At 38.3% G+C, this 19435-nt stretch overlaps 2 protein-coding genes across 2 annotated transcripts; both read right to left on the bottom strand.

The window, feature by feature from the left end:
• Positions 1–603: 603 nt before the first annotated feature.
• Positions 604–12793, bottom strand: LOC117983488 (G patch domain-containing protein 1 homolog). The gene is made up of 11 exons (XM_034970053.2): positions 12638–12793; positions 11933–12123; positions 10907–11045; positions 10065–10246; positions 9619–9822; positions 7629–7781; positions 6972–7119; positions 6021–6244; positions 4729–4949; positions 3467–3673; positions 604–2788 (listed from the first exon to the last, which is right to left on the bottom strand). Exons 1-11 carry the CDS (start codon positions 12705–12707, stop codon positions 1855–1857), a joined length of 2673 nt encoding a protein of 890 aa, XP_034825944.1. The 5' UTR covers positions 12708–12793; the 3' UTR covers positions 604–1854.
• A 3855-nt stretch (positions 12794–16648) lies between these two features.
• LOC117983493 (divergent protein kinase domain 2A-like) lies at positions 16649–19425 on the bottom strand. Its single transcript, XM_034970060.2, has 3 exons — positions 18514–19425; positions 18100–18281; positions 16649–17439 (listed from the first exon to the last, which is right to left on the bottom strand). Exons 1-3 carry the CDS (start codon positions 19120–19122, stop codon positions 17004–17006), a joined length of 1227 nt encoding a protein of 408 aa, XP_034825951.1. The 5' UTR covers positions 19123–19425; the 3' UTR covers positions 16649–17003.
• Positions 19426–19435: the final 10 nt, after the last annotated feature.

Below are 19435 nucleotides of genomic sequence, written 5' to 3'. Positions count from 1 at the left end.
TGATGCGTGTAAAAAAGACACGATTACGTGTGACAGATGTAATATTCGTTTGTAAACACTTTTTCGTGCGTGGGTGTTTGACTTTCGCGCGCATATAACTGTACCTATCTACATGATGCGTATACCGTATACTTACTTCTATACTACGTACATCACAGAGTACTTGGCGTCTGCTGGTCTGCCTGGTCTTTTGCAGTAGGTATAATGGTTTGTCATTCGTGCTCGCATCGGCACACGAGCATCTAATTCTATACTCACGCCTTTATTGAGTTTATTCGTAGCGCGCTCCAAACATACGTATAGTCCGCGACAGGTTGAGATGGCAATCGGGGTATGCAACCCGCACGTCACCCACGCTCGCCCGCACTGGATTAGGTTGTGCGGGTGTGCGGGACGTCCCAACCAAGACTGCAAGTCGCGTACATGTTGAATATCAACCAAACAAACTCATTGATGGAGAGACTTTTAGAAATTAATATGTGTCTGCGGTTTTTCAGTTGAGACATATTTTCGAAGTGAGCGTTTTCCACCATCAAGTGGAAATCATGGATAATGGCGAATGACGAAACCTATGGTGAAGAATGGGCAATTAACAAAGATATATTATTCAAAACAATATATTTATTTATCTCTCTACAATGTTTACTTCATTATTGCATAGTGCATTCTACACATGGCTATTCTTTTTTTATACAGGGTGTAAGCAGAACGCTAGCATGATTACTGGTATGATACCACAAAAAAAAACGCAAAAAAAATATTATTAAAATATATTTATATATACCTACCTATATTTTGTAAAAGTTCACGATACATCAAATGAAACAGCTGCCTGCTCGTAGAGGTCAACGAACGTTGCGTAAGCAGGCCATCCGGAATCAATGCCGCGTTGTATGTGGGGCATTGACCCCAGTTTTTAACACTAAACACTGCGGGTTTGAGAAATACTAAGTCACTAAAACTACAAAATGAGGCAAATGGTTATTGTATTGTGTTTAGATAGTATAACAATAACGCTAAATTTTTGCTAGCGTTATTTTTTTCTGGTTACATCCTGTACAATGTTCTCCTCGTCTCCCCCGTCCCCGTCTTACAGTTCTATAAGTTCTTAAGTATGGGCAAGGAAAAGATCACTTTAGTGATAAGGTCGCCCTTTGTTTTTCAAGTGTATCCTGTATTCTTACTCTCTGTAAATCTTTTAACAGTAAGGTTGTTTTAAATTAAATTAAATTAAATGTTAGCGGTAACGGGAGTTATGAATAATGACTGGGCAAAAGCGAATGCAGCAATGACAATAGTTATTTTCAATTCCAAAATAAGATGTTGTATTTATATTATGTATATTTTATACTATGGAAAAGTGCAGATTGACATTTGGCAGACTTTACACACACCTTTGAGAACATTGTGGAGAACTCTCAAGAATACAGGTTTCTTCACGATATTTTCTTTCGCCATTAAAGCATGTGATATATCATTGCTTATAACGCACGTAACTCCGAAAAGCCTATACGGTATACCTCTAACCTCGACATTATACACAATGCCCATTGCCCAGGAATTATATCACGACTGTTATACACTTTGCCCGTAACATTTATACAAAACTAGATGATACCCGCGACTTCGTCCGCGTGGATTTAGGTTTTTTTATAATCCCGTGGGAACTCTTTGATTTTCCGGGAAAAAAAGTAGCCAATGTCCTTCCCCGGGATGTAAGCTACCTCTGTAGCAAATTTCATCAAAATCGCTTAAGCCGCTGGGCCGTGAAAAGCTAGCAGACAGACAGACACACTTTCGCATTAATAATATTAGTATAGTTCAGGGTTACCTGAAACATAAATTTAATTTAATCTAATATTTCTTCTTATGTTTAGCCTTCTTGTGTTTCGATTTATGCTTTTTGCTTTTCTTTTTCTTTTCTTTCTTCGATTTAGTTTTGATTTCCACCCAAGAGTCGGAGCTTGATGACGAATCTTCTTCCAAATTGTTCTTGTTTGTAAAAATTGGTTTAAATTCTTTTTTCTCCTCTAGCGTTTCAGATTGCAATCTCTTTTGTAGATTTTCAGGTATTTTCGGTCCGTAAGTTTCTTCCTGTATTATGTTTGACGCTATTTCTTCTACTTTTTCATTATTTAATTTATCATTTTCATTCTTTTGATTAATTCCGGTTTTATCATTTTCAACTGTTTTAGTATTACCGCTGTTATTATCTTTATCAGGTCGTCTCCAAGCATTGATTTCGTCAAAATCGATATTAGCAAAAATACCTCTTGGTGGCGAAGTATTACGTTCAACATTCTTCGGTTTTACAAGAAAATCATTATTATCTACATTATTTGTGTTAATTTCATCGCTTTCCTCTTCATTTTCAGTATCACTTAGAAATATTGCCTTATATAGATCGATTTTGTCGAACTTCTCTATTGTTTCCGCTACTTCTACACCTTGTTGTTTATTTTGCAAATCTTTATCGAACTCCTTAAGAAATAGATCTACTACTGTCATTCTTTTGTTAGGATTTACATCAATTGTAGTTGTATCAAAAATATTACACGTTTGACTAGTTGTCGCTTTATTTATATTAATATTTTCTGTATTTATATTATTTTGTTTTTCTCTATTATTAGTTGGATTTGTATCTCTTTTATGTTCGAAATTTAGTGATTTCGATCCGCCGAATTTGCTCTGTTCTTTTGTAAAGCTTTCTTTGTCGTGAACAGAAGATTCCAGATACGAGAAAACGGAATACGAGATATTCGGCTTGCTGTCTTTTTTCGGTTCAATTCTGTAATAAACAAAGATCAAATTGAGTTTGGAATGGTCAAGACAATATTGTGGCTAATTGAGTATTTGACTCCATTTTTTTTATTACTTTACTAGCTTATGCTCGCGACTTCGTCCGCGTGGACTACACAAATTTTACCCCATTAGGGGTTTCAAAAATCCTTTCTTAGCGGATGCCTACGTCATAATAGCTATCAGCATACCGAATTACAGCCCGATCCGTCCAGTAGTTTGAGCTGTACGTTGATAGATCAGTCAGTCAGTCAGTCACCTTTTCCTTTTATATATTTAGATTATAAACTAGGATAAAAATAATGACGTAAACTGACAAAAACTAATTAAATCGATCAAATAACAAAAAAGTTATAAGCATTTAAATATTTCTGATTAGACAGAGATAGCGATATAGCATTTTGACGTCACACCTTACTAATGCCATAGTATCTTCGTGCGGTTTCATACAAATTTTCGTTTTGCGACAAAGGGATAGAAGACTCTCGCACTCCAAAATTAAAATGCCTGTAATTTTGTAAATCTTTGTTTGGATTTTAATTTTTTCTTTCAGCGTACGTCATTATTTTTGTCCTAGTTTATAATAAAGTATAATATGTTTATATTTATCAAAATCAAAAGTAGGAAAATAGCACCATTCGGGTATGGAACCCTACAAAAGACAAACCTTGTTCCTCCCGGCTCTGGAACATTGAATCGTTTGCAAACGATCGCTTCCGGCCGCCATGTTGTTTCCGTTCTCGTCATAGCGCCGTAAGCGCCTAGCTTAGCCGCCTCAATCTGCTCTGAAGTAGCTAGACCGTGGTTGACGGAGCTTTTGGCGACCGCCGACAGAGGGTTCACTGCGTCGTCGGGTTCGGACGCGTGTGTGAACCTACGAGAAACAAGATAAGGGGGCATCCATAAATTACGTGAGGTGTTTTTTTGAATTTTCTGTCCCTCCCTCCCCCCCTGGTGAGCTGCGTGAGATTTTATTCAACTCCCTCCCCCAACCCCAATCTCACGTGAGATTTTTCAAAATGTGGGTTTCTTACGTAGACGCGTTGGATTGTTACTGTAAAAAGAAAAAAACTTGCTTCGTGCTTTTAGTTAAGACTAGTAATCAATATTGCTGAGAGATAAGTGTAATAAAAATTTAACAATAGAATATAGAATATCTTAAGCATGTACAATCTGGATTAAATGGACAAATATTTATAATATATATAAAATAGTATAATTTTTTTTGTTTTAATCCGAAAAAAAAATTGCGTGATATTTGCCGAGACCCCCCCTCTCTCCAACGTAAGTTTAGATGAGATTTGACTCGACCCCCTCCCCCCCTTAAACATCTCACGTAATTTATGGACGCCCCCTAAAGTTCAAAGAAAGTAAGTACGGGAGGTTTACATCTGAAATCAGGAAACGTGTCTGATTTGTTTCCTGTAGGGCAATTGTCTAAAACCAATCATTATAACAATCTCAATTGTTCTGATTGGCTGAATTTGTGCGATTCTTGTTGCAACAATGCATTGTAGTGAGCGAGCGTTAACCAATCAGAGATGATTGTGATCGTGACATTGTAGCTGTATGTCGTTTTCCCGCAATCGCGAGCGTTACGCGAGCAAAAATTAAAATAAGTATATCTACCCGATCGGGATATGTACTGGTAAATATAAATCTACTTTATTGTGAAACCTTTACTGGCTTACTGGAATTATCTAGACTAAGGATTATATCTTCTGTGACAAAGGTTAGTATTTGTTGTTATAGCGGCAACAAAAACACATCATCTGTGAAAATTTAACACTGTCTAACGTGTCATCGCACGGTGCATGAGATACAGCCTGGTGACAGACAGACAGACGAACGGAAAGCGCAGTCTTAGTAATAGGGTCCCGTTTTACCCTTTGGGTTTGGAGCCCTTAAAAGGTTAAAAGTATTATTTACCTGTCCCCCATAGCGCCGCTCAGAGGCCTATACAATATCGCCGCCTGCTCGAACTCCACCATTTCTCTATTCCTCTCCCACTCGCTCAGTCTATCCGCTTCTCTATCTCTCTCCAACGTCACGCTGTCCTTGTCCCGCAAGTACGTTTCGTATCGCGACTGCTTTAGCGGATCGCTTGCGAAGGGTTTGAAGATATTTGGTAAGAGCTCTTTACCCGAATCCTAGATAAAATCAATCAATCAATCATAAATCATAATCAAATTACATGGGACTAGCTGATACTCGCGACTTCGTCCCCGTGGATTAAGGTTTTGAATATCCCGTGGGAACTCAATGATTTTCCGGGTCCAAATCCTAACTATTTATTTATTTATTTATTTTTATTGTTCATGTACCAAAAACTGTTAGTTACATGTTTACACTATTGTTAGAATGAAAACCACTTTGATATACTTTAACATAGTTTTAATCACTGTTTTCTTATTTAATTAATTTACAAGTCAGTACAATGAACTATTCATCTTCTAAGCGTCACCAGAGAGTGTAGAGTCTATTCGAAACCATAGACTCTCGGAGAATGTCAGAGGATACTAGGCTGGGCACAGAATATAAACAAAACCCACCTAACACTATAGTGTTTAGTGGTATCCGTTGCGGCGTGATTGAAAGTCAAACAAACACACTTGCGCATTTATAATATACTAGCTTATGCTCGCGACTTCATCCGCGTGGACTACACAAATTTCGAACCCCTATTTCACGCCTTAAGGGTTGAATTTTCAAAAATCCTTTCTTAGCGGATGCCTACGTCATATTAGCTATCTGCATGCCAAATTTCAGCCCAATCCGTCCAGTAGTTTGAGCTGTGCGTTGATAGATCAGTCAGTCAGTCTGTCACCTTTTCCTTTTATATATTTAGACTAGCTTATGCTCGCGACTTCGTCCGCGTGGACTACACAAATTTTGGAGCCCTATTATACCCCCTTAAGGGTTGGATTTTCAAAAATCTTTTCTTAGCGGATGCCTACGTCATAATAGCTATCTGCATGCCAAAGTTCAGTTAGATCCGCCTATAGTCGACGCATTTTAAACTGAGTTGTCGAGTTATCTGTCTGTTTCGTTCGCACTTACCTACGACCTGTAAGTGCGAGCGAAACAGACAGATAACTCGACGACTCAGTTTAAAATGCGTCGACTATAGTGGTTTGAGCTGTGCATTGATAGATCAGTCAGTCAGTCAGTCAGCTTTTCCTTTTATATAGATTACAATTTTTTACATTTCTAATGCTTACCTTAATAGATATGAAGTCAGGCGACGATTCGGTTCCGGTATTCGGTGACACAAAGTTAATACTTTTGAAGAGTTTGGACATTTCTGTTTGTTTCGGCGTTTGCAAGTTTGTCTGTGTGTTCTCTTGTGTTCCTGTAGGTAAATCTGGTTCCTTTGATTTGGGCAAGGGAACTTCTCCTAATAAAGCTCCTCGCGCTTCCGCTGTGAGTTCGTGTCTTCCTAGCCCTGAAAATATAAACATGTCGGGAATAGAGCCTTCACAAAGATGATGATGATGATGATTAACCGGATAGGTCAGGATAACAACATTATAAATTGACCGAGCCCACATGGGCGCACTAACAATATTCTCGCACTACGAGAGACATAAGTTGTCTAGTATAACATCTAGTTATACTAGACAACCCTAACTAACCCTACCTAGGTCCCGGTGTAAGTAGGGACCTACCTACACCGGCTCCTCCATCCCCATACCGGTAGAAGACCAACCATCTAACCTAGCACACCTCACCTAGTACTATAACCTCAAACAACAGAAACCACACAGGTAACAACAATAATAAAACCCACAGTACGACACGTGTAATGAGAAGTGCCCTCGACAAGAGCCACACGGATAATGAATCACTACGCACAGCCGATTTGTCCGATTTTATAGTCTCACAACGACGGTGGGGACAATGATGTGATGTCAATGGGGAATCTGTTTACGACTAAAGACGGCGCTGCCGACAAACATATGCTACAACAAACGCGCCCAGGTCTGAGAAGAGCCCACAACAAACTCAGCTGGGTATTCTTTTTATCATCACCACTTTACAAAATCACTTTAACTTATTAGAACTATCACAAGCAACTCATTCCCTAGCTTTCTTATCATTTAAATTTTTAGGCACCCCTAAACTGGAGCTGATCCATCTCCTTTGATTTTAAACGTATTTAACAAACTGACCTTGATCTCTTTGCGGGGCGGCAGTGGGTTCGAATCTAGAGCGCCTGCTGCCGGCGGCGAGCGGCGTATAGTCCCGAGGGAGGGCCGGAGCGGGGTAGGATGGCACTGAAGGCATCGGGTTTGACGCCTTGACAAATCCTTCTAGCACCTTTTAAAAAAGGAGTGCATCAAAAACTAGCAATAAGTCCCGCAAATTGCTATTGCGGTGGGACCATGTCTCATTAACATCGAAATGACGTCATTTTGACGTCAGCCGAAATAAAAATGTACCATCAGCTCGAAACTTCAGTCTAGTGCTGACTAAAATGAGTCACTAAAATGGCGACCACGCGCATTAGCAATTTGCGGAAATTATACTTTTTTTAAAGAATGTTAAATGACTAATATTCCCCTTTCCTCTCCAACTAAGCGTCAGGCTTGTGCTAGGAGTAAGTACGACAATAGTGCAACGGGCGGGGTTTGAACCGTCGACCTTTCGGTCTCAACGACAGAGACAATGCTCTACAAATCTGTTATCTCCTTCTAAAGGTCGATGTAACTACATTACTTTCTGCCGATACATGTACATTAGCATGTCGGTGACGCACTTTTGAAGTTTTTATATATCCCAAAATCGCCTAATGTGCCAAAAGGAGTGTTTATTTCAAAAGTACTTACATTAGTTCCCTTGTCACCACTTTTCTTAGGTTTGGTTTTCTCGGCGGGGTTTCCCAGAGCAAAGTCGTAGTGCGACATGTCTTCTGACGCATAGATATCGTCGTCATCCGCCTCGAAGGCGCCCACGCCAAACGCTTGACCGCGGATCGATACCTGAATTTCAATCAATATCTTAAAAATCCATTAAATCGTGGGGTAGATGACAGACACTAGCATGCGCAGGGTTTTGAAGACAGGCAGTAGTTAGGTAGAAACCTGCAGCTCGTTTGCGGTAAAATGACAGCTACAATGTCACGATCGCAATCACCTATGATTGGTTGACGCTCGCTCACTATTGGCTACAATGCATTGCTGTTACAAGAACACCATACATTCACTTTTGATATGATTAAAATGGCAGACTGTATGCCACATAAATTACGATCGGACGCTCCACTGGCGCCACCCGTCATGTCCACAGAACTGCGCGCTACGACTTTGAATGATTTCCTTTCTTTTTTTAGGGTTCCGTACCTCAAAAGGTAAAACGGAACCCTTATAGGATCACTTTGTTGTCTGTCTGTCTACAGGGTACTTCCCGTTGTCCTAGAATCATGAAATTTGGCAGGTAGGTAGATCTTATAGCTGACATTTGGGGAAAAATCTGAAAACCGTGAATTTAGGGTTAGATCACACAAAAAAAATTAATTGTGGTCATGAACTAATAATTAGTATTTTCAACTTTCGAAGTGAGTGACTATATCATGTGGGGTATCATATGAAAGGTCTCCACCTGTACATTCTAAAACAGATTTTTATTTATTTTTATGCATCATATTTTTTGAATTATGGTGCAAAATGTCGAAAAAATAAGACTGTAGTACGGAACCCTCAGTGCGCGAGGCTGACTCGCACTTGGCCGGTTTTTTTTTGTATGAAACTAGGTTTGAGTGAATGTTGTATAAGGTCAATTAGTTCATTCAGATTCATACGCAAAGAATATTAAACTGTATTTCTATCAGGATAAAGCTTATAATCGCCTGAATAGAGCTGAAAGGCGACCGCATCTTGTAAAAAAACTATCAGATCAGGTCAGATCCGACCCAAATCACCGAGACGGTCGTCACGTGATCGGTCGGATCAGATACAAATCAAACAAGAAGTTCAGCCAACCACAATAATTGAGATAGTAATAATGATTGATACAGTGTCGTAATTAAAAAAACCGGTCAAGTGCAAGTAGGACTCTCACACGAAGGGTCCCTTACCATTGTTCAAGGTATTTTGCATGGGACTTGGGAGGCATCGCGCGTCGCGTCGCGCAGCGTAAGTGCGTTTGGACTTGCGTTAACGCATTTGTATGCGTAACGCAAACCGCGTTGCGGTTGAGATTGTTGGTTATAAATGTAACTAGTGTAAACTAAGCCTAACATGTTTTATCTGTAAGCACGTAATGAAAAGGCTTGTAGCCAGAGCCGCAAAACGGTGTTTAAAATGTGTTTAGGCAATCTGTGTTGTCCTCTCTCTCTCTTGCGATCTCTCCTCTCGCTCTCTTAGCTAGACTAGCCGCTCTCCGTTGTACTCACTAAAGTGTTCCTTACAAATTAAATCCCTGTCGATCAGCATATTTCCTTTTATTTCTATATAACCCTTCAGAGATTGGGTCCTTCATACTATAACAATGTGTACGTGTGCACTCACACAAGTAAAGCGAAACGGCCTCCGTGAAATACAACATCTGTACCTATGAGGTGCACTGCATAATCAACTGTAATAGTTGTAACTTGTAAGTTTTTTTGGTTTCTTTTTTCTAGGTTAAGGACTAACAAACTACCAAAAACTATTTTGTAGATATTCAAAATTTAACTGTACAACAGCTCTCACCGAACAATCTCCTTCGTGCCTTCTCCATAAACGTGACACTGGCGAAACACTCTGTGCCCAGCTGGCACACCTAAAAGCCAATAATTGGGAATTGAATTGAACTTGTAAGTTGTAACTCTTTACGTACCTTCTTCCCTTTCTCCTTCATAACCAAATGACTTCTTTCATTGCTGCCTAAATTACCCAGCACTGAGTGTCGACTTAGCCCCTTGTAGCCTAAACCGAAGCGATCGCTCTTCTTCTGTAGCATATAAGGCTCATAATCGTCCGGAGCGAATAGTGCTTCATACTCAAATTCTGAATCTGAGCTCTCTGAAGACTGTGTGGAATCCTGGAAGAAAATCAACATTATTGAATGATTATATCTCTCTCTCTCTCGGCGTCATATTATTAACTAGATGATACAACGCGACTTCGTCAGTGTGTAGTTTTTAAAAATCCTGTGGGAACTCTTTGATTTTCCGGGATAAAAAGTAGCAATGTCTTTCCCCAGGATGCAAGCTATCTCTGTACCAAATTTCGTACTAGAGCAGATTAAAAATTTATCATTTAAATTATCTTTATAAATCGTACCTGTCTCATCTCAGGCGGCATATAGCAGCCGTACACCTTGTGCTGTTCTTTATTCTTCTTCTTCTCGCTGCGAGTGAGCCGGTCCCCCACCCCCTGGCCCTCCTTCCAGCCCATTTTACGCAGCATTTTCACCGCCGCCGTTTCGTGCACGGCTCGGACTAATTGCTCTAGCACGGGCTCACCTGGGAGCAAGAAACAAACATCAGAAGTGGAATCTAATATTATTTTAAAAAGTTTTGACCGGTTTTGTAAACCTGATGAATTGCACAACTGATTAATTCCTTGTAATATCAAAGTTGCGTGGAAGTAGCCAATTGAGCTTTCAGTTGCTCAAAAGATGGTGTAGTGAATTGGTACTCCATAGAAATATATGTACCTATATGAAGTTTTGTCGGTCTCAACGACAGAGACAATACACTACAAATCTGCTATATCCTTCTAAAGGTTATATACTTTCAGCCGCATGCTGTGGATTCCTCGTGTAACAAAATCCGCCAATCTGGGCTTAGGCTATACTATAGCCTAAGCCCTTCTCAGTCTGAGAGGTGACCCGTGCTCAATAGTGGCCAGCGGGTTGATCGTGATGATGATTATAACAAAATAATATTCAATGAGACTTTATGTGTTCTGGAGTGGAGACCGCGTATCAGCAAGGACAGTGTGGGACGTCCCCCAACCCACTGGACTGATGACCTTAAGAAGATAGCAGGAAGTAGGTAAATGAGGAAGGTGGAGGATCGTGTGGTGGCGTGCTCTTGGGAAGGCCCATGTCCAGCAGCGGCAACAAACAGGCTGATTGATTGATGATGAATCAAGTCTAAATGTTGTCTAAAATAGCTTACCAGGTATGGGCCCATCATGAAATCGCTGTGGTCTGGATCTCTTCTGGCTTGAAAACTCCTGGTTAGTCTGCATGTGACGCGGCGCAATACCGAACTCCGAGCGATCCTCCTCGTCCATGAAGTCTTCTGGTTTTTGGTTCTGTAGAGGTGAGAATAAACTACAGTGCGACAAGGCGATAGCCTTGGCGCGTGGCGAAAATCGGAACTAACATTGCCGTCGAATGTCCCCTTTGCTCTTGTTTGAATATTCTAAGCCTTTGTTCTCCAACAGCGCCCCCCTGTCAATGTCATTCAAGTGCCAAGAGAGCCTTGTCGCACTGTAAATGGTGCTCAAGACTTTGTACAAAAGTATCAATACAGTAGCAGTACAATAAAGCTGCAGAGGAAGAAAAGGTGCAGCATCCGACCATGCACCCCTCCTTGCATGATGATGCTGTGAGGATGATGATCAGTGGGAGGTCCGGGGATCAATTCCCGGCAGGGGAAATTTGGAATTTTATAATTTCTAAATTTACTCTGGTCTGTTTGTTATTGGTTATTGAAGCAACAGATCGGCGCAATTTTTAGGGTTCCGTACCTCAACAGGAAAAACGTAACCCTTATAGGATCACTTTGTTGTCTGTCTGTCGGTCTGTCAAGAAACCTACAGGGTACTTCCCGTTGACCTAGAATCATGAAATTTGGCAGGTAGGTAGATCTTATAGCTGACATTTGGGGAAAAATCTAATAATTAATATTTTCACTTTTCTATGTAAGGTAACTATATCAAGTGGGGTATCATATGTGAGGTCTTCACCTGTGCATTCTAAAACAGATTTTTATTTATTTTTATGTATCATTGTTTTTGAATTATTCCGCAAAATATTGAAACAATACAACTGTAGTACGGAACCCTCATTGTGAGAGCCTGACTCGCACTTGGCCGGTTTTTTTGCATGGTTGTAGTTAAAGACCTGTAGAGTGACAGGCTACTTTTTATTCCGAAAAATCAAAGAGTTTCGATGAGTTTAAATACATATTACTGACTGAAGCTTGCGCCTTCTCCATGCGAGAGCTCTTAAAGCTACTAGGTGTCCATCCTTCCGCAGTGCCCACTGTATTGCCGAACCCAGCCGAGAAGCCCCCTGTGAAGGCTCCATGGAACCTGCGTCGCCCGTGATCGTCCACCGCATACTGATCTGTTTGCTGCTGGTACTTCCTCTTGGAGGGGACTTCATCTGTAAAGAAAGGAAGAAAGAAAAATTATTATTTGAATTGACTTCTGCATATAAATCAACTTATACATAATATTGGCATGACTATTATTAACTATATATGACTAAATTATTGTTTAAATACATATTAAAAATTGCGGAACTGGCAGGATTCGAACCTGCGTCTTCTGGGTTCGCGCCCGACGCCTTGACCATGGTTTCGCTTGCTGCAGTGACGGTGATATGCATGTTCACTCAGTACTGAAGCGACTGTCAATGCTATCTAGTAGCGACACTTTGGAGTTATCGAAACTACTTTCAAAGGTAAAAACACTATCATAAAAATAATAAAAAATATTGGCATCACTACCATTATTCTATTTTTTTTATTTGAAGTGACTTCTGGATATAAATCAACTTATACATAATATTAGAATACCGATTAAGGAGCCATATGTAAATATAAATCAAGAATAATTGTAATCTATTCATAAAATTATTCATAAATATAGATTGACAGAATATTTTGTATCCTTACCTTCTTCAAAAGGTTCGAGTGGAGTTCCATATCGAATTACATTTTCATCATCAGAATCCGATTCACTCATGTTTATTATTATTTAGTATTTTATGTACATTTGAAATAAAACACGAAATCTTAAACATAACCACATTGTATATTATGGAACGGGTAGGTCATTTTACAAAGTACCTACTCTGTGGGGTAGGTACGAATTACGATATTTTTGATTTTGATCACAGAATAATAACATAATGATTTTGTGTAGTTTTGTGATGTAGGTCTTGTGACATGTGTGAATAGACTAAAATTGATATTCCTACTAGGTGCTGTTCAAAAAACTACTACAAAAATCGGCGAGAAACTGAGGGAGTCGACTCTATTCCTCTAAATAACATCGCTGACTAGTTTCCACATTGTAGTTATAATTGAAAACAATGGAATAAAATAGAAATATTTTTACACAATTACAAGTACTTTTGAATCGTCAATTAATGCATCTACCACTGGTTCCGGGTTCGGAGTGCCTTTCCTGTAGAGGTCTGCCAGAAACTTGGCGGTTGCTCAAATGAAAATAAACACAATAATTGGTTGTTTTACATATTATGTTTGGGAATCCTCCTAAAATATTAGGTACTGACTCTTTAGAGTTGGCAGATCTACGGTAGGTATGTTAAGAAAATAAAAGGTTACCCAGTTCAAAATGATACTGCTAAAGGTTTCTGTACGTTTCTTGCGTAATTAACCAAGTGAAAATCAATAAATACCGATTCATGTTCTGCTAATATTTATTCGATTCCGCTAAAACAGCTAGTTTTTCTAAACTGCGACAAAATACTGCCCTTTAGGGTATTAGGTATCCTACTAAAATCGCAGCATTCTGCTACTACTGGTCACCCCGAGACAGATTGACAAAAAAGACAATTTTTTTCAACTATTTTTACGGCTCTGGATTCTAAATGAGTTTTTTTTAAACTGGCTATATGGTTCTGGATTCTAGCTTTTGTGAGCCACAATGACAATTAATTTTTTAGATTAACTTTACTGTTCGGGGCTCTGGCCTTTTTGTAATGACCATTATTTTTAAATGGCTTTATGGTTCTGGACTCTAGCTTTTTTGAGACTCAATGTCTTTAATGTCAATTAACTTTTTTGGTACTTTACAGTTCTGGGTTCTGGCTTTTTTTTAATGTATTTTTTTAAAATTGGTTTTCAAGCTATAGGTTCTAGCTTTTTTTTGAAATTCAATGATATTTCACTTTTTTGATTGGCTTTACAGTTCTGGGTTCTGGCTTTTTAAATGTAAATTTTTTGAACACATACCTATATTCTTGGATATTGTAAGGGTTAGAAACATGTTCGATAGGTAAAATATATACCTACCTACTAGGTTTACAACACAGAGTAGGTACATTGAATATACGGGTACAGAGTCATCAGTCCCTATTTTTTGGTAACGCCATCTATTGAGCAGAGTTGCAACTACAGGATCTGCTATATATACCAATCCCTATAGGTACAGTATATACGCTACCTAGATAGGTATATATAGGTTTTAAATTTTCTTTTATTTCTATTTTTCTATGGTTAATTTCAATAAAACACATAAATTAGGTAAAAGTCATTTATTTATTTTTATAACTGAGCACACACTTTTTTCTGTTACCATTACAGCAAATCGTAGTCCATGAAACGTAGTCCGGGTTATATTAGTTAGGTACTTATAGAGTTCTTCTTTTTTCTTGATTTATGGCTTTTCCCATCACATCCAGATCAGCACAATGCACTGTTAATCCATACCACAGAGTACATTATATATACTGGTATAGAGACGACAGCTAATCTTTCGTAGTGGCGCCATCTGTTTCTAATTGCAGTAACTATTGTATGTAAATTATTTTTAATTTTTTCCGGCCTTGGATACTAGTTTTTTAAGGTCAACTATATAGCTATACGTATAACAGGTATAACACGTGCGCAGGTTTGATTCATATATTATTTTTTATAGGTAGTGACTTCAAAGAAAATACGAATCAAAAATTATAATCCCGCTTAGGTACACGTCGCAATATGGCAGAAATTCAGTCTTATTCTTAGTTCGGCCGCATTATTTATTATTTTATACATTGAAAGAAGTACTTTCAGTACTAAAAGTTGAGATAATAAAACAAAACCCGTAATTTATTATTTAAAACTAAATTTTCTTTTTTTCTTTACACATGATTTTTGTACTGCTTCTCTATAGGTATTAGGTTATGTTGAATTTAGCATGATTTTAAAAGTGAATATCCCAGCAGTACACTTGAATGGATGGATCACGGATGCAGTAACACTGCGTAAACAAAAATGTGGCACAAACATGGATGTCAAGGTTGCTATAGTACCCTTATTATAAATGCGAAAGTGTGTTTGTTTGTTGGTTTGTCCTCCAATCAAGTCGCAACGTGCAACGGATTGACGTGCTTTTTTGCATGGGTATACTATAGACTATACATATAGTCTATGGGTATAGATATAGACCTAGAGAGTGAAATAGGCTACTTTTTATCCCGGAAAATCAAAGAATTCCCTCAGTGTTTTTAAAAACCTAATTCCACGCGGATGAAGTCGCGGGCTTCAGCTAGTAGCATAGGAGTAATAGTGTCCTGTGGCTAGTAGCACCTAGTAGTAAATAAAACTTTTTGAGTCCTAGAGATCTTCTTCTTCTTAATTTGCTTTATGGGAAGTCGTAGAGATACCAGACTACAGTGCGACAAGGCTCTCTTGCCACTTGATTGACATTGACAGGGGGGCGCTATTGGAGAACAAAGGCTTAGAATATTCAAACAAGAACAAAGGGGACACTTGACGGCACCGTTAGTTCCGATTTCGCCACGCGCCAAGATAGCCTTGTCGCACCGTAATTTATTTTTTGATAAAACGCCATCTAGTTCTAATTGCACAAACTAAAATAATGGAGATTTTTTATACTAAACAACATTAGTTCTATCTGTTAAGACCCTGATCCATACTTTGCAGTTTCCAATAGCTTGAAAGGGGTACAAAGAAATAAAGAAAGTTGCTCGGTAGAGTTGTCAGAGTTCAAAATAAAGCACAAGTCACTTCAATATAACAGAGTCACCAAAATCCAAGTAACAAAGCCTTTTGCCGTTGGAAAATATCACAAAAACACCTTGAGATAATGGAAAACCTCGGAAAAAAGAGGTTGAAAATAAATATTTTTTAATAGACACAGACGGCAGACCACAGACTTTACAATTTGTGACTGTGCCAGTGTTTCCATATGTAAATCAAGAATTACCGTGTTGTAAGGTTAAAAATACGGTGTTTCTTGATTAAATTACCGTGTCATTTTTGACAAGAAAAAACGTCACGAATTTGCTTTTTAATTAATTATTAATATTATTCTGAGTCTGACTCCCCTAGCATAGCAATGTCTTTTCATATATTATACGGATTTATTCTTCTTAATTTTTTTTTATTTCATTCATCCATCACATTTAAGAATTTTTACATTAATTCACTCCTTGCTAATTGCTTGAATAAGGACGAAAATAGATTGCCATTAATACTTTAACTGTGTGTGTGTGCGGCGATAGATTAGAACAATAATAAGATTAGATAAGTGGGGCGATAGATTAGAAAAATAATAAGATTAGATAAGTGGGGCGATAGATTAGAAAAATAATAAGGATTTCCTTGAAATCTGCCACTTTCTTAAATCGTCAGCTTATTCTGCCAGAGTTAAAATTTAGGAGAGAAATCTACCCAAATGGCAGAAATCTGCCACAAACGGTCACACTGCTGACCGGCAACAAAATTTACAAGTAGTGCCATCTGTTGCGAGTGGCTGGCAACAAAACTTACTACTAGTGCCATCTGTCGAGCTAAGTCTGAGTCAATGTACCCTGTGCGATTTTGTACTGTGGCTAAAATGTACCGAGTGAAAAGACCCTGGTTTACAAGACCAAATAGTATTTTGAGTGTTATTTTTAAACATGTTTTAAAATAAAACACTACCTTTAATCTATGTATAGTACGCGACAGATTGAAATGGCAATCAGGGAGGGAATGCCCCGCACACCCACCGCGCTAACCCCGTGCAGGCGAGCGCGGGTGACGTGGGGGTGTGCGGGACATCCCCACGCCTCATACCCCGGTTGCCATCTCAACCTGTCGCGGACTATACTTTAAGGTTTATTAAGATGTAGGTACATACATGATATTATGAATAATGATCAGTATCAGTACAAATACAGCAAACTTATCAAATTATGACATGAAATTAAAAATAATTCGCAACCACGTTTTCTCACACAGAATAATATAATATCACAGATAAAATAATTTATAAGGCAGAGATTCTTGACAAAAAAAATACTTATCATCTTACAGCACCGAATCCTACTATCTTTTCATCAGATAACATTTCTTCTATGACATGTTGTAGCTTTCTTACTGTACGAAATCTGTCTTCTCCGTTCAGACATGTACTTAATAATCTATCAAAATGTGGTCTAGAAGTATTGACTTTTTTAGGTATAGGATATATTAAAGGATTGTCGTCTCCGGCCAAAATGTAACATGCAGCCCAAAGGTTATGGTCACTAAGATGATGTCTACACATATTTTCGATAGAGAATGTGAAACCAGGTCCCATGAGCTCTCTCGAGTACCGCTGGTACCAATCGGGCAGGTCTTTCTTTGGTGATATATGCTTATCGAGAACTACTAAGTCTTCTAAGTCGACAAATGTGATTTCATCCTTTCCATTTGCAACAATGTTGTCCAATGACCAATCCATGAGGTAGAAACGAAATCTGGAAGAATTAAAATCGGTATCCTAGGATATTTTTTTTTACAAAAATATAAACTTATCTAGTAGATTCTTTATTTTCCCTTCAATTTCATAAATTAGCTTACAAAGAAACAATAACTATGAAACTTATTTAATACTAGATTATGCCCGCGACTTCGGTTTAGGTTTAGGTTTTAAAAATCCCATGGGAACTCTTTGATTTTCCGGGATAAAAAGTAGCCTATGACTTTCCCTGGGATGCAAGCTATCTATGTACCAAATTTCGTCAAAATCGACTGAACGGATGGGCCGTGAAAAGCTAGCAGACAGACAGACACATTTTCGCATTTATAATATTAGTATGGAAGTATGGATTTACGGCGTTTTTAGACACAAATATGTAGGAGCTTGACTTGGCGAGGGCACTCCCGTACCCACAGATGATAGCTAATGACCGCAACTTCGTCCATCCGGATTTAGGCTTTAAAAATATTATAGAAACTCTTTGATTTTCTAGTATAAAAAATAAACTATGTCACTGTGCAGGTCCTTAGCCTCATAACATGTGATGTTGACCCCTTCCTCTGTTGGAGCATGATTGAAGGACAATCAACAAACGTTTTTACATGCATAATAATTTTATTATGGGTAGGTAGTGATGAATATTATAAGGCATACCCACCGGTCATGTTTAAAAGTAAAGTCCATAGCAGCATCTAAGATCTTCTGTGCATACTTCAACTTCCTGTGCCAGGCTACGTGCAGTAATGTAGACAGGGGCTCTCCCTCATGCCCAACCACTTCCAGGCGGCCGCAGACCCCGCCGAATGGTGGAACCGGCCAACCTTTAGATTTTGGTATTACCTATAATGCAAAAAATACAATTGTTTAAATTTTAATTACCAGATTTAGTATCCATCTTACAAATGCAAACAGTTGATAGAATTTGTAGATTATGGCAAAGAGAATAACATCATCATAGGCTTTACATAGGCTTTTATCCCGGGAAATCAAAGAGTTCCCATGGGATTTTTAAAAACCTTAATCCACGCGGACGAAGTCGCGGGCATCATCTAGTGCTTATTTAAAAAATTACCTGCAAAATAATAGGTTCAGGATTAATGCTGAGCATGGTCCAAATATTTATTATCTCTGATTTATAACTCTCCCGTTTGTTATTTAACAAAGACTGAATTAAATCATACACACTGTATGCATAAGGACACATCACTAGTCCCTTCCTGGGTTTAGTGTCTGGCCATGATAGGTTAAACTCAACTATATTTAGTAGTTTTTCATCTATATTTGTCATGTTAAGCAGTTGAATAACCTTGCAACTATGTTTCAAGTGCCAGGTATCACAAAGCTTGTCATCAAACTCTTTCAGTTCCCAGTCGTGTGCTAGTTTCTTTAAAACCACTCTTCTGTTTGACTTTGTGTAGCCGTAGTATATGTTTTTAGCATTAAACATATTCCAATGGTTAGAATCCAATGTTATTTGATTTGAATAAAGCTCAGGGCATACTGTGACGCCGTAGCAAGCTGGACAACGATTCAAATCTGTCAGACGCATCACTTGAGGCCCTTTAAAGCCTCCGAACAATAAAACTGAAGCATAAAATGATACAGTAAAGGCAGTCAACATAAGCACAACGCGTTTACAAAATCTACGCCGCAGTAACATTCTGTTATAATTTTCATTCATACTTTTAAGTTTAACTGCTGCATTATCTAGGATTTTTGAGATTATTCAAATTATGTCTGATAGGTAACATGAAGTGAGCTTCCATCTTTCAACTGATTTCAACACAATATTTAAACACTACCAACTGGATTATCATCGCAGGTTCTTATTACATTCATTACAAATGATTTTATGTATTATTATTTGGAAAAAAGGTAATGAATAAGTTGACCTTTAATTAAACAACAACATGAAAAATCTGAAAAACAACAAATAATTACTGAGAAATCACCACAGAAATCACTCATAATGCTCATAATACCACGTTCATAGT

Source organism: Maniola hyperantus, chromosome 7 (assembly GCF_902806685.2).
Source record: "Maniola hyperantus chromosome 7, iAphHyp1.2, whole genome shotgun sequence".
In the NCBI taxonomy this organism is placed as follows: domain Eukaryota; kingdom Metazoa; phylum Arthropoda; class Insecta; order Lepidoptera; family Nymphalidae; genus Maniola; species Maniola hyperantus.
Note: the sequence above shows the minus strand (reverse complement) of the source record. Positions and strands in the feature narration are given on the sequence as shown.

Bases quoted from the DNA above. Each gene is read 5' to 3' on its own strand.
- LOC117983488 (XM_034970053.2), bottom strand. From the start codon at position 12,707: ATGAGTGAATCGGATTCTGATGATGAAAATGTAATTCGATATGGAACT. The intron at 11,046-11,932 runs GTCAGTAATATG...TCACCTCTACAG, and splicing joins TGGAGAAGGCGCAAGCTTCA to AACCAAAAACCAGAAGACTT. The intron at 10,247-10,906 runs GTAAGCTATTTT...TCTTGCTCCCAG, and splicing joins TCATGATGGGCCCATACCTG to GTGAGCCCGTGCTAGAGCAA.
- LOC117983493 (XM_034970060.2), bottom strand. From the start codon at position 19,122: ATGAATGAAAATTATAACAGAATGTTACTGCGGCGTAGATTTTGTAAA. The intron at 18,282-18,513 runs GTAATTTTTTAA...TTTGCATTATAG, and splicing joins CTGAACCTATTATTTTGCAG to GTAATACCAAAATCTAAAGG. The intron at 17,440-18,099 runs GTGGGTATGCCT...TAATTCTTCCAG, and splicing joins TTTACTTTTAAACATGACCG to ATTTCGTTTCTACCTCATGG.